Genomic DNA, 16,844 nt, shown 5'->3' with positions numbered 1-16,844 from the left:
TCTTTATGTTTGGAGCCCTTATCTTCCTGGATTTTCATTGTTATGAAGTTCAGTCTGTATTCTAACACCATATCTATCATTTTTTTTCACATTCCGAGCATCAGTGAGCTAGAGGAGGGTTTTAATAATAATTACTCAATTTAATTTATTAAAAAATATATATATATATATTAGAGTAGTTTTAGACTTACTGAAAACATTATGGAGGAAGAAAATGGCAGCCCACGCCAGTATTCTTGCCTGAAAAATGCCATGGGCAGAAGATGTGGTGGACTATATGTCCAAGAGTCAGACATAACTGAGCAACTAGGCACTAGCACGTACAGTGAAGGTGACACAGAGTTCCCATACATCTCACACAGAGGTTCATCTATTATGAATACCCTTCATTAGTGTGGTTGCTTTGTCACAATTCATGAGTCAATTATGAACTAAAGTCTTCGATGTGAGGGTGATCTGGCTGCAACACCTGTCACCATATTGACCACCAGGGATGATGTGGTGGATCTGTCTGACTAGGTAGGTGACCTCCCTGTCTCATCACTCCCTGTGTGTCCCTCTCAAAGCTGCACACTTGGTCCACCCTCCCAGATGGAGGAGGACCATTCTTGGGTTGAGGGTATACGAAACGCTGTGCTCCCCTGCTAGAACCTGCACACAAGCTCTCAAGGTCCAGTTGTAGAAAAACGAAGGGTAGCCAAGCTTCCAGGACTCCAGACACATCCTAATGAGTCTACATGTGGCAGTCTGTCTTTGTTTAAAATTAAAAAAAATAAAAAAGAAACACTAAAGCCTCTATTTTATCCTGAATTCTTTGGGAATAAAAGGTTCTTTCTTGTTTCAGGGTCTCATCCAGGAACCACATTACATTCAGTTGTCATGGCTCCTCAGGCTCTCTTTTCTGGCTGCAAAGGTGTCTCAGACTTTTAAATTTTTGATGTCTTTGACAGTTCCGAGGAGTACGGACCATTCAATAAAGATGTGTATTTTCCTTGGTGGCTCAGTGGTAAAGAATCTGCCTGCAAGGTAGGAGACACTCTGGAGAAGTAGGTTTGATCTCTGGGTTGGGAAGACCCCCCACACACACACACCCGGAAAAAGAAATGGCAGCCCATTGCAGGATTCTTACTGGGAAAATCCTGTGGACCGGGGAGACTGGTGGGCTATGGTTCATGCCCTTTCAAAGAGTCTATAGACTGAGCAGCTGAACACACACACACACACACACACACACACACACTATATGTTGGGGGAAAGAAGGCTTCAGAGAGGCTGTGCCATTTTTATCATATCCTATCCTAGAGTGCATGCTAGTAATATGATCAATGATTGTTGATGTTAATTTTGATACCTGTCTGAAGTAGTGTTTGTCAGATCCCTCCTCTGTAAATTTCTTTTTTTCCTGTCCCATTCTGTGCTCTGGAAGGTATGTACTGTGCAGCCCACATACAGAAAGTGAAGGGTTATGCTCTACCTCCTTGAGGATGGAGTAGCTCCATCAATTATTTGGAATTGTAAATAGGAGATTTGTGTCTCCTCCATTATTCACTTATTCAATCATCTATTTATACCAGCACTGACTCACAAGTCTTTATTTTATACTTTGGGTTATAATTCAATACTACATTATTTATTCAGTTGCTCAAATGTCAGCTTTGGCCATTGGGAGCTCTTTCAGTCAACTCCTGTGTCCCTTGGACATATCCATACAATTCATGTGTACCTGTATGTATGTGCACGTGTATGTTTGAGCATTTCCTTACTTCCTGACACTACAAGATGCTCTGGGTGCATCTTCTCTACATCCTGCCCCAGCCCTAAACCAATCATTTCTCCAAGGAGCCTTTGTCCCTTTTATTGGGGAATGGTATTAAAAATCAAGATCTGGATTTATTGCTTCTAAGCTCTGTCAGCTGACAGAGCAAGAAAATAAATGTTTGTATACTAACCCAAGTATTAATAAATGTGTATACCTATAGATATTTCTATATATAATCACCTGTGTCTATATTAAGCTAAACATGAAATTATATTGATGTCTTTAACTCATTCATTACCACAAGGATCCTTCCTGTTTCCTCCCCTCCTTATCTGTAATCTCCAACTCCAAAGGTAAGAAATCTGGCTCCCACCAACTATTGTCTCTTTACTAAATTATCAATTCCAGTATATATATATATATATATATATATATGTATATATATATATATATATATATATATATACATACTGGTTTCCAAATTGTTAACTTGACTCCATGAAAAACAATTTGATCCACTAGAGTATAATGTTCTTGCACTGTTACTTGTGTCTCTAGTCTTACACACTCCACTCCTTTCCAAAGTTACTAAGGTCAGCACATTTTCCTCTCCACACCTTTACTGAGACTGTCTCACACATTTCCGATACTACTGGATTCTTTTGCAGCATTCCGCATTCCATCCTGGGATCCCTTGCTCCCGAAAACCTAAATAAGATTTAAATAAGATTTAAAATTTGCATTTGTTAAAGTTCACTCTTTGAACTGTTCTTTGGGTTTTGACAAGCGCATAGTGTCATGTGTTCACCATTACAGTATACAGGATAGTTCGATGGCACTAAATGTTTCCCCATGCTTCACCTATTCAGCTCTCCATTTCTCCAGCCCCACTCCCCCCAAGCCCCAGAAATCACTGATCTTCAATACGTACTCTTTTTTTTTTGCTTTGTGTCTATGGTTTTGCCTTTTCTAGAATGTTACATAAGTGGTTTGGTTTAGTCACTAAGTCACATCCAACTCTTGCGACCCATTGGTAATCCGCCAAGCTCCTCTATCCATGGGATTCTCCAGGCAAGAATATTTGAGTGGGCTGCCATTTCCTTCTCCAGGGGATCTTCCCGACCCAGGGATCAAATCCGTGTCTCCTGCACTGCAGGAAGATTCTTTACTGACTGAGGTACCAAAGAAGCCCATTACATAAGTGGAATCATACAATATGGTTTCTTTTTCAGACTGGGTTTTTTCACTTAGCAACACGCAATGAAGAAGTGTACATGTTTCTGAAGATTTGATAACTCATCCCTTTTTATTGCTGAATATTATTCCATTGTATAGATATACCACAGCTTTGTTGAGACACTTGTTTACTGAAGGACATCTTAGTTTCTTCCAGTTTTTTGATGACTGTAAATAGAACTGCTATAAACATTTATGTGCAGCTTTTTGTATGAACATAAGTTTTTAAATTAGTTGGATAGAAACCTTGGAGCACAATTACTGACTTATGTGAAAGAATATGTTTAGCTTTGTAAGAAACTGCCCAACTGTCTTCCCAAGCAGCTGTACCATTCTGTATTCCCATCAGTAATGAATGCGTGTTCCTGCTGCTCTGCATCCTTGCCAGCAATTGGCATTCTCAGGTTTTAGTTTTTAGCCATTTGAATAGTCAGGAAGTAGTCTCATCATTATTTAAATTTGCATTTCCCTAATGAAAAGTTGGAGAAGGCAATGGCACCCCACTCTAGTACTCTTGCCTGGAAAATCCCATGGACGGAGGAGCCTGGTAGGCTGCAGTCCATGGGGTCACTAAGAGTCGACACGACTAAGCCACTTCACTTTCACTTTTCACTTTCATGCATTGGAGAAGGAAATGGCAACCCACTCCAGTGTTCTTGCCTGGAGAATCCCAGGGATGGGGGAGCCTGGTGGGCTGCCGTCTTTGGGGTTGCACAGAGTCGGACACAACTGAAGTGATTTAGCAGCAGTGAAAAGTGACACTGAGTGACATTCATATGTTTATTTGCAATCTGTGTATCTTCTTTGCTTAGGTGACTCTTCAGATCTTTTGCCCATTTTTAAAAGTTTTTTTTGTTTGTTTGTTTCCTTAGTGGTTAGTCTTCAGAGTTCTTTGATATGCAGAACAAGTTCTTTACCAGATATGTACTTTGCAAGTATTTTCTCCCAATCTGTGGCTTATTTTTTCATTATCTTAACAGTGTCTTTCATGGAGCACACATTTTAAATTTTAACAAAGTTGAACTTAAATTCTTTTTTTAAAATTTTATAGATTGCACTTTTGATGTTATATCAAAAAACTCTTAACCAAGTTTAAGGTCATGTTGTTTTTCTCCTAAGTTTTCTTTGAGAAGTTTTGTGGTTTTGCATTTTACATTTAAGTCTATGATCCACTTTGAGCTAATTTTTGTAAAAGATGTAAAGTCTGTGTCTTGGTACTGTTTTTTTCTTTTCTGTACATGGGTGTCCAATTATCTCAGTACTATTTTAAAAAACTGTTCTTTCTCCATTGAATTCTCTTTGTGCTTTTGTCAAAAATCAGTAAACTATATTTGTCTCAAAATAATTTTAATCTGTTCATGAAACCAATTATATTCAACAATGTCTTAATGAAACAAATTTAAAAGGCATAAATGAATTCGATGAAATATCACCATTCATTTGATGATGTACATTTTTAATAATATATTATGAAACAACCACAGTTTATCTCTTGTCTGCTTCTTCAACCACATCGTTTCATGTTCACTAATTCCAGCCTCCTGGCAATCTTTCTGTAATTGCTAAGGTCACACTTACCTTAGGGCCTAAACACTTTCTTGTGGGAGACTTCCAATCCAATTTGCCTTTATGGACCTGAAGGGTCCTTGAAGCTGGTGATCTTTCCTTTTCTCTTGGGAAAAGAGGTAAAATTAACAAATTGTAACTGTCAAGAAAGTTACATCAAGATCTGTATGTTCCTTTCAACCAGATACATTATTCATATTGCCACAAAGGAATAGAACAAGTAACACTTGTAACATTCCTGTGAGAAGTCTCTTCTAGACCTGAAATGCTGCTGCTTAACTGTTTACTGTCTCTTTTTTGAAAACAGAAAGGAACTAGATCCTGAGTGCTGCCTCAAATGAGGTGAGCAAATGTCATACCTGGCCCATTGTTTCCACTTCAGGTGAGCATTGGTTCAGACCCACCACTGACACAGTCACTCCTTTATCCAGTGAGCAACTTCAGCCTGAGGACCAAGATGGAGTAACCATTTGGTGTAACCCACCCATTGGCAGAGACCTGAAAGCTATCTATGTAATATCTGAATATTGTTTTACATGAGGAATAGAGGAAGCTTAAAAAATCCTTTGACTGTTCTCTGTCTCTTGGCATCTATGAATCTGGATCTCATATTTAAGAGAAACAAGGACACATTTAGCCCAGAAAGTAGAATGATTTTGGCCAATCCTAAAATATCTTCTCTTGGAGTGCTTTTCCCCAGGCTATTTCCTTCTCATCATTCAGCTGTTATTTGAAATATCATCTGACAACATTACTTTTAAATACTGCCCCTTGACCTGGTTGCTGTATTTTATTTCCTTCATGGTCTTATTTGCTTTCAGAAATTATTGTGTTTATTTACATTTTGTCTTTCAAATTGCTCCTCCAACCTTTCTTTAGAATTTAAGTTCCATGAGGACAGGAGTCTTGGCTATTTTGGTTACCATGGAGATCTGGAACATAGATTCTAAATGAAGATTTTTAAGTTATTGGAAAGTGAACAGATGAATGAATGACAGTAGATTATAAGCCATGCACTTTTTCCTACAGACTCTAGAATGATTGGATTTTCATGTACGAATGAGAATGTTTCAAAGGCAATGAAGGTAGAAGATCTTTCCAAGGTGGTATTTATAAGTGATGCTGATAATCAGTTTCCTCTATTCCAGTGAAAAAAATTGAGACCATTACCTAACTCAAGAGGCATCTGAACACTTCAATAATATATCAGAAGCCATATTTCTCAAATGGCAGGACAAATAGGTCCAGTAAACGTGAATCAGGATGGTGCCCAACAGTTGTGTTGTGACAAAGTCAACAAGCAATTCTGTAGCACATACAAAACATACCACAGCTCTTAGGTATCTAACGAAAGAGTTATCTGAGAAGGGGGTAAGCGTAGATTTATAGATCATGCAGTGTTTGGGCTGGTGGGTACAACAGCACTTCAATGTTTTAAATCTCACACTTTAAGTAGCAGGAAATAGACTCGTGAGACAAATGGCCAATGCAAGTTAATATCGGTATATACGAGTGAAAAGACTGACTTAAAACTCGACATTCAAAACACTAAGATCTTGCCATCTGGTCCCATCATTTCATGGCAAATAGATGGGGGGAAAATGGAAACAGTGGCAGATTTTATTTTCTTGGGCTCCAAAATCACTGAGGACGGTGACTGCAGCCATGAAATTAAAAGATGCTTGCTTCTTGGAAAAAAGCTATGACAAACCTAGACAGCATATTAAAAAGCAGAGGCAGCACTTTGCCAACAAAGGTCCGTCTAGTCAAAGCTGTGGGTTTTCCAGTAGTCATGTGTGGATGTGAGAGTTGGACCATAAAGAAAGCTGAGTGCCAAAGAAGGGATTCTTTAGTACTGAAGTGCTGGAAAAGACTCTTGAGAGTCCCTTGGACAGCAAGGAGATCAAGCCAATCAATTCTAAAGGAAACCGTGAATATTCATTGGAAGGACTGATGCTGAAGCTGAAGCTCCAGTACTTTGGCCACCTGATGCAAAGAGCCAACTCATTAGAAAAGACTCTGATGCTGGGAAATCTTGAGGGCAGGAGAAGAAGAGGGTGACAGGGGATAAGATGGTTGGCTGGCATCACTGACTCAGTGGACATGAGTTTGAGCAAGTTCTGGGAGTTGGTGATGGACAGGGAAGCCTGGTGTGCTGCAGTCTATGGGGTTGCAAAGAGTCGGACGATACTTAGCGACTGAACAAGTGTCTCTGGGAACTGTTGAATGCTATGAAATAGGTAGAATACTAAAAATAATTTATTTACCTTATACCAAATAACCAGTATATTCAGTAGTAACAACTACAACAGCAACAAAAAAATAACATTAACATTGTTAGTTTGCCTCAATGTAGACCAAACAGTCACTTGTTTTGGTAGAGCTCTGAATCAAGCTGAGTTGGAAAATGTTCCAAATGCTCATGATTTTCTATCATAGTAAACAAGTCAGAGAGTGCCCCGGTTGTGAGAACTGGACCATCTCATCACATATCTAATTATAGGAGTGATTGCAATCAAATAATTAGGGATGCACAGATTACTTCTTGAATAAATTTTTATTTCTCGGCCTTAGTAAAAGAAAAAAAAAAAGATTTTAACAGATTCTATCTCCAAGATTACTAGATACATTTTATTTTGTTTTTTAGAAGAATGCTTTCATAGTAGAGCAATTAATTATTTTTAGAGACATCTTTTAATTAGTAATAGAATCCAGGGCCTGGTATTCTGAGATGTAGGCACTTGTGTCCAGGAAAAATATGCCAATCATAACATAATTCGCTGCAAACAAAAATGAGATCTTAAAATTGTTTTAGAAATCTGTCATCCCTATGGTGCAAATAATCCCAGACATAATGAAGTGGACTTGGTAAAATCAGCAGCCCTTTTCGCTTCACTCTTTATCTACTCTATTTTTACAACAGCTTTTGGTTTAATTTAATACATTATTGTAGAAGAAAGGGTCCATTAAATAGCTACAGAAGAGTGAGAAAGAGTGCCCCTGTTAGGTTTTTTTTGAAGTGAAGCATTCAACAGTAGAGTCCTTTAAAAATGGCATTCAAATGATTTTTAATTACTACAAAGGCATTGAGATGTTAATACACTCTCTATAAAAGAGAGGGCTACTATTCTACTCATCCTTTCCTGCCACGAATTTCAACTCTAAGAAAATTATTTCTTTTGATCCACTCTGATAGCATGTAATAAGAGAACAATAAAACATATGGCTCAATTACCACCACTTCTCATCAAGCATGAATTAATGAATATCAAATTATTATTAATTGTTTTTTCTGGCTTCCTCTCCATAGGACAATGATTACACATTGCTGTGTTTTGATAAGTATTTAGTGTTTAACACTTTGTAGACCAGTATCTAACAGGAACAGATGCTTGAAATCATTATATGGAAGAATCATTCTTCACATTTAGCAACAGTTAGAAAATAACATGATTATCTTTTTGGTCTCCTTAGTTAGTCATTTTTTTATAACTGCCTTAAACTCCCTTAGAATCTCACCCCCTCTCAATGCTCCATATGCTTTCCTTTGAGAAGCAGTTCCTATATGCATATAAAATAGTTTATAAGTGCGATGTCTCAATTTTAATAATAATAATTTCACACAAGATTACTGACTTTTCAATTCCTTAAGAAAAAGCTCTTTAAAAACCGATGTTATGGCTTAAGCAGACAAAAAATTAAGTAGTATAGCACAGAATACAATAAATTATGATCACTATAATTGACAATATCAATGTCACTGAGTAATGTTTATAGATGATGCACAAGAAGATTCTGTGTAACTGACAGTTCATTTTATTTTTACAAGCCATCTGTAAATATAAAATGCTATGTAGTAGGAATAGGTACAGCATGCTAAAGAACATGTCTTTGTGGTCCATTACCATTATTTCTCATAGATCATTTACAAATCCAGATTTTGAAAAGAAAGCGTAACAAATTATAATATGTAAACTATACATGCCATGCGATTTTTACCCATTACCAATAAATGCATGTCTTTGTATTTATAAAACATGTTCTATAAAACTTATATCTGTAATAAACTAAAGGATGACACCAACGTTAAATTGTTTAGATATCCTATCTAGTTCTGCATGCTTAACAAACACAGATTCAGATATGATTCTAAAGATCAAACAAAAACTTGCTTTAGCATCTCAGAGTTTTGGAGCAGAAAGCGACCTCAGAAATCATTTTCTCCATTTCCCCTCATGTTACAGATAATAGCACCAAAATCTGAATAGTTTAAGTGATTTTCTGAGGTCCATACACCTTTATACACTAACATCTTTCTGCCAGACTTTATCTTTCTGCCAAAATTTCTATCAACGTTTCTTTTCCATATAAGAAATGTACATATCTTGCTTCCTTGGCAGTTTTGTCAAGATGTCAGTAACATCTGTAAATCCAAATCCCTAAGGAAACAAAGATGAGAAACTGGGAATCCTGGTCTCTAATGGAAACCATGATACACAGCCTAATACTGAGCAGAGATGGACCTGGTCAAGGCTGACAATGCTCACTGCCATCAGAAACATCCTTCCTTTGATGCTGCTAACTAGACCACTTAAATTTTTTATCTCTAAATCTAACCAGATACCAGATGGTTCCCTTTATGTATGTGACCTTAGTATAAGCAATTATATTATTTATGCAATAGCAGAATTGTTATACAAAGAGTCAGTCATTGGTGTAAAAGCTTTTTTAGATTACATGTTCTTATAATAAAAATTTTAATTTCTCGATGAATCCTTTCCTCTTGATTTTCATGTGCCAGAATTACTGAATCCACTTGGCTGAAAAATGTAAAGAAAATAAGTTATATATACAAATTCAGTACAAAAATAAGCTTATAACTAAAGTTTTAAAAATAATTATTCATCAGTGGAGGTGGGGTGAACTAAACAGTGTACTTTTACCACCTACTGAATTCATCACTGTGGCAAGGCTTTTGGTCATACTGTGAATATGAAGCACTGATGCCCCGTATTCATATTTACGACATGCTTGAGCATCATGTCTTGATAACTTATATGTACTATAAAAGTGCACACAGATAGGGAGGAAGACACAAAGACATCTGAGTGTTTTGGTAACCACATCTCCTAAACCATTTCATGGACTCCTGGGACTGAAAGTTTTAGACCTGCCGCCATGCATATCAAGGCCCCCTGATGTAACACTGGATCCTGATAAGGCTGCTCAATGAGGAAGAAAAAGGAATATGAGAATGGCTGGAATATGAGAAAATGGAATATGAGAAAATAAAAAGCCAAGTATGAATATAATTAGCTTTGTTCTTGTCATCGATTCTGCAGCCTGATGGAACGTGGGTTTCTGAATATTTTTCAGAGCATTTTCCAGATGTAGCCTCCAAGCACCTCATTAATATCACACATTTGTCATTAAAATCCATATTTTGGATCCCATGTAACAACCACAGATGTTCCTTTTCCATTCGCCACCAGCAGGAAACTTTCCCTTTACATAGTGCTGTTGTCCAGCTCCCCAGTACACAATTAACTTTAAATTTTCCATTTAAAATTCACATTAAAAGGTGTTTAGTATAATAACCAAATTAAATTATAAAAGTATATTCCAGTGCAAATATAAAAGATCATTCACAGAAATACACTTTAATTCTAATTCTAACAATGATCTGAGCAAAGAAGGTATATTTTTGTTTGCAAAAAATGGAAAATTTCCTACAATAAATGACCTAAACTTATTCGTATCTGTGTCTGGTCTCATACCAGAAGAAAACATAAATTTTGACTTATTTTATACCATAAATGAAATGCTACCATTGTATCTGCAGCTGAATTTTTAATATAATTAATAAAATACTTTCCATTTTTTAAAATTTTATTTTATTTTTAAACTTTACATAATTGTATTAGTTTTGCCAAATATCAAAATGAATCCCCCACAGGTTTGAAATATTTCAACACTACCTAAAGTTCACTAATGTTAGTGATAGTTTCTCACAGAGTTCAACACTTACCTACAACTTTAGAGTAGCAAGATTCACAATGTATTGTCTGCCTATATATCCAAATACTGTCACCTGCTTGTAGGTTTTCCAAAGGCTGTTTGCATATTTCACACTAAAGGAAAGGTATGTATAAAGTTTACATTAGATATGAAGTTTAGATTCTTGGTTAACAGGATTAAAAAAAGAACCTTTTACTTTATTCCATATCATCCTTTATAGCAACACTCTGATGAAAAGAACGGTGAGAAAAAGTAAGAATCTACTTGTCTGATCCACACACCAAACTTTCCAAACAAATTCTCTCATAAATCCCTCTACTATGGAGGTGTGCATTTCAGGGCATACCTACTACTGAAGTTTCTACCTAACTCACAATAAAGTAGATGAATATTTTCAAAAATTGGTTATGCCAAAGACAATACTGTTGGATATTGCAAATTAGAACACTAAATATATATATTGTTTGCTTACTAATGGAGAGCTACACTGTCCAGATACAGTGTCATTGAGCAAAACAAACTCCTGACTCCAGACACAATTTAAGGGGAAATTTGTTTCAAGTTATGCTGGTTAAAGAGGCAAGAAAGGCTTGACATCTACCTTAAACCTGTGCTCACTGGAGCAAGTCTACTGCCAACCGGCTGGCTTTCAAGTTCGTTGACACAAATTGTCATAGGTCAGTATAGACATGTTTAAGCCAGTTCAGGTAATTCTCTATAATTATGACTATAGAGTAATCTGTCTTTTCTTAGGAGTGTGGGGGTATTTTTATTCTCAGTAGTATTTTATGATTAAATTGACAATGGAAATAAATCATCTAAAATATAACAAAATGGAAATTATTCCTGTTGACCAAAGGCAATAATCAGGAGAATTTTCTTCTTTAAAAACTTTTGTGCATAATAATTTAAAATAAAGAGCTGTAGACTAATTTTTGTTCCACTGAGTAAATTTGAATAACTTCGAGGAAAGTTTACTGTCTTAAAATGAAATAATTATGAAATTTTCATGTCTTACTTTATATAGAATTCTATATATGATGGCCTAAATTTGGATTTTGTTGCCTCAAAATGAGGCATTGAATTTGTGTCATTGCCTGAAGCTAATTGAAAGAGAAGCAATCAAGTGTCAAAGTATTGGGCTGGCCAAAAAGTTCATAACATCTTATTGGAAAACCCAAATGGACTTTTTTGGCTAGCCTAATATTACATCTACTTGACTGAATCAGATAATTTGCATCAATCATAGAATCTATCAGCACTAGAAAGGACCCATAGATTCAGGCTCTGGTTCTCAAACTGGCTGCCTTTAGATCTATCTAAGAAGGCTTTAAAAACACCAATGCCCAGAAATCATCTCGAAGATACATGATGTAACTGGGGCTGGTCCCAAGCATTTTATTTTTCTCATCATCTCCCCGAATGATTATAACGTTCATTCTGGATTGAAAACCACTAGTCTAATCAGCTATGTCATTTTACAGATGAAGAAACTTAGGCTAAGCTAATTTAGATGATTGTCCAAAGTCACACGGCCACAATTAGTGTCAGTTAGAACTCAAACTCAGGTCTTCAGGTTCCTAGTTAAGTGCTCACCTAGTTATACCAAAAACTATATTGTTGACCTACCTAATACTTTTGTGAAAAGTAAAAGAAATGGCATATGAAAGCATAAATTGTGAAAGAAACATTCTACTATGTACACTTTAGTATTATTATTATTCTACTAAGACACTGATATTGACAAGTTGCTCAGTCATGTCCGACTCTTTGCAACCCTATGGGCTGCAGCCTACCAGGCTCCTCTGTCCATGGGATTTTCCAGGCAAGAGTACTGGAGTGGGGTGCCATTGCCTTCTCTGGCTCATTCTACTAAGCCATATTTAATTATAATTAATCATGCTCTCAAAGGCAGGCTGAGTTTTAACTATTGTTAAGCCCATCGATCCTAATTTTATGATGTAAGAAGCCAGTAACTTTCTTCTCAAAAATTTCTTTTCCTTTTTGGATTTCATTATATGTTTATTGCAATGTGGAGAAAGGAATGGCACCCCACTCCAGTACTCTTGCCTGGAAACTCCCATGGATGGAGGAGCCTGGTAGGCTGCAGTCCATGGGGTCCCACAGAGTCGGACACGACTGAGTGACTCCACTTTCCCTTTTCAGTTTCATGCACTGGAGAAGGAAATGGCAACCCACTCCAATGTTCTTGCCTGGAGAATCCCAGGGACGGGGGAGCCTGGTGGGCTGCCGTCTCTGGGGTCGGACAGAATCGGACAGGACTGAAGTGACTTAGCAGAAGCAGCAGCATGATTTATGAAAATGCTGCAAAAACTTTTCTAAAGAGAACAAGTGTTTATCTTTTTATAGATTTAAATCTGTAGAGTAAGAGTTATCAACGTATCAGTAATCAACTCTAAGCCTAAAGTCAAGAGAGTAATTATAAACCTTGGAGTTGCAAGCTGAGAAGTCAAAAAAACATTTAAACAGTGCATTATTAATGTGCATGACAGTGTTTCTGAAAGTTTTAACTTCATCTCATATATTCCATTAGATAATTATTTTTATTCTAGTCATTATGCAATTTTGTATGAGAATTAAATGCAAGAAACATAGCCATACCTTGAAGCAAGTCGAATGGCAGCAAATTTGTAATTCATCTAAAATCATCTTGGTTTCTGTGCCCAAGGGTTTTCGACAATAAGTGCACATGTCTCTCTCAATGACAGACCTATAGAGATGTAAGCAGTTAAAAATAAATTTGTCATCATGAAAAAGACAGATGTATTCCCCATAAAGTCATATGGAAATAACATGTTAATTTTATTGATACTTTAGTAAATTGTGTAAAAATCAAGGAAAGTTGAGGACTTACTTATCCTAGTAACAGACTGGATTCTTCTAGTTATTTCAGAATGATATCAAAGAATTAACATAAAAGACAGTTTCAAATTATTAATTCATTAGCAATCAAAAGTGCATCTGAGCAGGTTAAAGATGTTCACAGTTTCCTAATTGAACTAGGTTATAAGTACCCCCTTGAAGCTAGAAGAGGGTTTTAAATTATTAATGTACATATATCATAGAAAAATTACGTTGAAGATTAATATAAAAATTTAACTCTCAAACATTCAGTAGTACAAAAATAGAAATCCATTCAAGAACATGTTGGTAAATTCACAAATGATGGATACCCTGGACTATAGGGTTCAGAATCACCAAATTCTCCCTTGCTGATTCTCTTGGTGTCATTGCAAGACTCAGAATATTAGGGTGACTTAAGTGACAAAAATCCTTTGCTATTTACTTTGGAAAATTAATGTTCAGTGATAAATAAATGATTCAGTTCAGTTCAGTTCAGTCGCTCAGTCATGTCCGACTCTTTGCGACCCCATGAATCGCAGCACACCAGGCCTCCCTGTCCATCACCAACTCCCGGAGTTCATTCCGACTCACGTCCACGAGTCAGTGATGCCATCCAGCCATCTCATCCTCTGTCATCCCCTTCTCCTCCTGCCCCCAATCCTTCCCAGCATCCGAGTCTTTTCCAATGAGTCAACTCTTCCCATGAGATGGCCAAAGGACTGGAGTTTCAGCTTTAGCATCATTCCTTCCAAAGAAATCCCAGGGCTGATCTCCTTCAGAATGGACTGGTTGGATCTCCTTGCAGTCCAAGGGACTCTCAAGAGTCTTCTCCAACACCACAGTTCAAAAGCATCAATTCTTCGGTGCTCAGCTTTCTTCACAGTCCGACTCTCACATCCATACATGACCACAGGAAAAACCATAGCCTTGACTAGACGGACCTTTGTTGGCAATTTACTTTGGAAAAATAATGTTCAATAGTAAATAATTGATTAGCAAGTTCTAAAGCCCTCGAGTCACATCAGAGCCTTAATAAAGGGCCAATAACTATGTGATTCTTATCCTTTTGGAAGATCTTAGATAGTCTTAAGTAGCACCTTGGGCAGAGTTTACTAGTTAGTCTCAGGGTGTTAGCATAAAAAGCCTGGAATTTCCAAAGTACTGGGGTAGTGAAATAAAATAGCTAATACTTTAGTGCTAATATGCTTAACACGTGTAGCACATTTTCCATGCACTTTGTGTATATAAACCTGTCTATTCTTTATAACATCTCTGAGAAGCAGGTTACTCTTATTTTTATCATTATTGTACACAAGAGGAAGCTGAGGTATAGAAGGGTAAGTCATGCAGCCAGTGAGTGGCAGAGGCAGGATGTGAATGAAGGCAGAGCGGCCACAGAGCCCTGGGCTGCCTCTGGGCCTGCCCTTTGATTGGGCTTACTAGATGATAAGAAACTAGTCATGCCCAGAAATCACAATCAATCCTATCATCAGGACCAGGACTCGAAGCAGAGAGGAGGGAAAGTGGATGGGAGGAGGGGGAAAGAGAGGCTCCTCTCTCCACGAAATTCTCCAGACAAGAATCCTGGAGTGGGTAGCCGTTCCCTTCTCCAGGGATCTTCCTGAGGCAGGAATTGAACCCTGGTCTCCCACACTGCAGGCAGATTCCTTACTGACTGAGTCAGTGGGGAAGCCCATACATATGTACACAAACGCTTAAATTTCCCATGTTAGACTGTAAACTCTTCAAGAGTAGAAAGCAGGCACTATCTAGCATCCTTGCATTCCAGAGACACTGAGAGAGGAGCTGGGAATATAAAGAAGAGTGAGAAGGTCTCCTTCAAGAAGAAGTTTCTTTCCACTAGGGTAGCCAGGTGAGTGGATGATTGCCATGTATTACGGACATGTGAAGAGTTAGGAGAGCACAGCCAGATGAACAGCTAATCTCTGGGGTGAAGTAGGAAAGGCTTGTCAGCATAACTGCCAGGTGAGTTAAAGCTTGAAGGTGAAGGAGCTTTCAAGGTGAGGTGGGGAGGGGCATGATGGAAGGGTTCTAAGCAGAGTGAACGGGACGTGTCAAGGTGAGACACAATGAGGGTGGCTGAAGTGGTTGAACTTTAGTCCGTATTCAGCAGGACAAGGTGCTGAAGGCCCATAAATCCTGTGCAGAGGATTTGATCTTTATCCTATAAAGTGGCACTGGCCACTTTATTGTGTGTGTGTGTGTGTGTGAGCTTAGACCACAGCACTTTTAATGTGTTTTCCAATACAATCATTATTATAAACTTAATATGCAGAAAATGATTTGAAACCACTGCAGATGGTGATTGCAGCCATGAAATTAAAAGACGCTTACTCCTTGGAAAGCAGAGGCATTACTTTGCCAACAAAGGTCCATCTAGTCAAGGCTATGGTTTTTCCAGTGGTCATGTATGGATGTGAGAGTTGGACTATAAAGAAAGCCGAGCGCCGAAGAATTGATGCTTTTGAATTGTGGTGTTGGAGAAGACTCTTGAGAGTCCCTTGGACTGCAAGGAGATCCAACCAGTCCATCCTAAAGGAGATCAGTCCTGGGTGTTCATTGGAAGGACTGATGTTGAAGCTGTAACTCCAATACTTTGGCCACCTGATGCAAAGAGCTGACTTATTTGAAAAGACCCTGATGCTGAGAAAGATTGAGGGCAGGAGGAGAAGGGGACAACAGAGGATGAGATGGTTGGATGGCGTCACCAGCTTCACCAGCTCAATGGACATGGGTCTAGGTGGACTCCGGGAGTTGGTGATGGACAGGGAGGCCTGGCGTGCTGTGGTTCATGGGGTCGCAAAGAGTCAGACATGACTGAGTGACTGAACTGAACTGAAAGTGATGAAAGTACATATAACATGACTTAAAACTCTAATTTATTAAGAATTTAAATTGTGATCATAAATTGAAGCAATGTTTAATTCTTGGGTATAATTAGGAAGAAAACATACTAAATTTAGTGTTTGCCCTAGTACTGGGTCTCTTAGTCATAAATTTTCATACCCTAATAATTTAATGTGTGTGCATGCTCAGTCACTCAGTTGTATCTGACTCTTTGTGACCCCATGGACTGTAGCCCGCCAGGCTCATCTGTCCATGGGATTTTTCACACAAGAATACTGAAGTGGGTTGCCATTTCATTCTCCAGGGGATCTTCTTGACTCAGAGATCAAACCCATGTCTCCTGTATCTCTTGCATAGGCAGGCAGATATTTTTACCACTGAGCCACCTGGGAATCTCTTATTTTATATATAGTAGTATATATATGTCAGTCCCAGTCTCCCAATTTATCCCTTCCCTCCCCTATCCCTTGGTAACTATAAATTTGTTTTCTACATCTGTGACTCTATCTCTGTTTTGTAGATAAGTTCGTTT

General features: G+C 37.8%; 1 protein-coding gene across 11 annotated transcripts in view; it reads right to left on the bottom strand.

The window, feature by feature from the left end:
• Positions 1–7,099: 7,099 nt before the first annotated feature.
• The window catches only part of SCEL (sciellin), a 126,031-nt gene continuing 116,286 nt past the window's right edge, over positions 7,100–16,844 (bottom strand). For all 11 annotated transcript variants that reach the window (XM_027557751.1, XM_027557750.1, XM_027557746.1 and 8 more), the window contains 3 exons: positions 13,202–13,310; positions 10,590–10,692; positions 7,100–9,381 (listed from right to left, as the gene is read on the bottom strand). In XM_027557751.1, the coding sequence (XP_027413552.1) occupies positions 9,365–9,381; positions 10,590–10,692; positions 13,202–13,310 (229 nt within the window). In that variant the 3' untranslated portion in view covers positions 7,100–9,364. The remainder of the gene's footprint in view (positions 9,382–10,589; positions 10,693–13,201; positions 13,311–16,844) is intronic.

Source organism: Bos indicus x Bos taurus, chromosome 12, assembly GCF_003369695.1.
Source record: "Bos indicus x Bos taurus breed Angus x Brahman F1 hybrid chromosome 12, Bos_hybrid_MaternalHap_v2.0, whole genome shotgun sequence".
Classification (NCBI taxonomy): Eukaryota; Metazoa; Chordata; class Mammalia; order Artiodactyla; family Bovidae; genus Bos; species Bos indicus x Bos taurus.
This window is presented reverse-complemented; position numbering and strand designations above follow the sequence as displayed.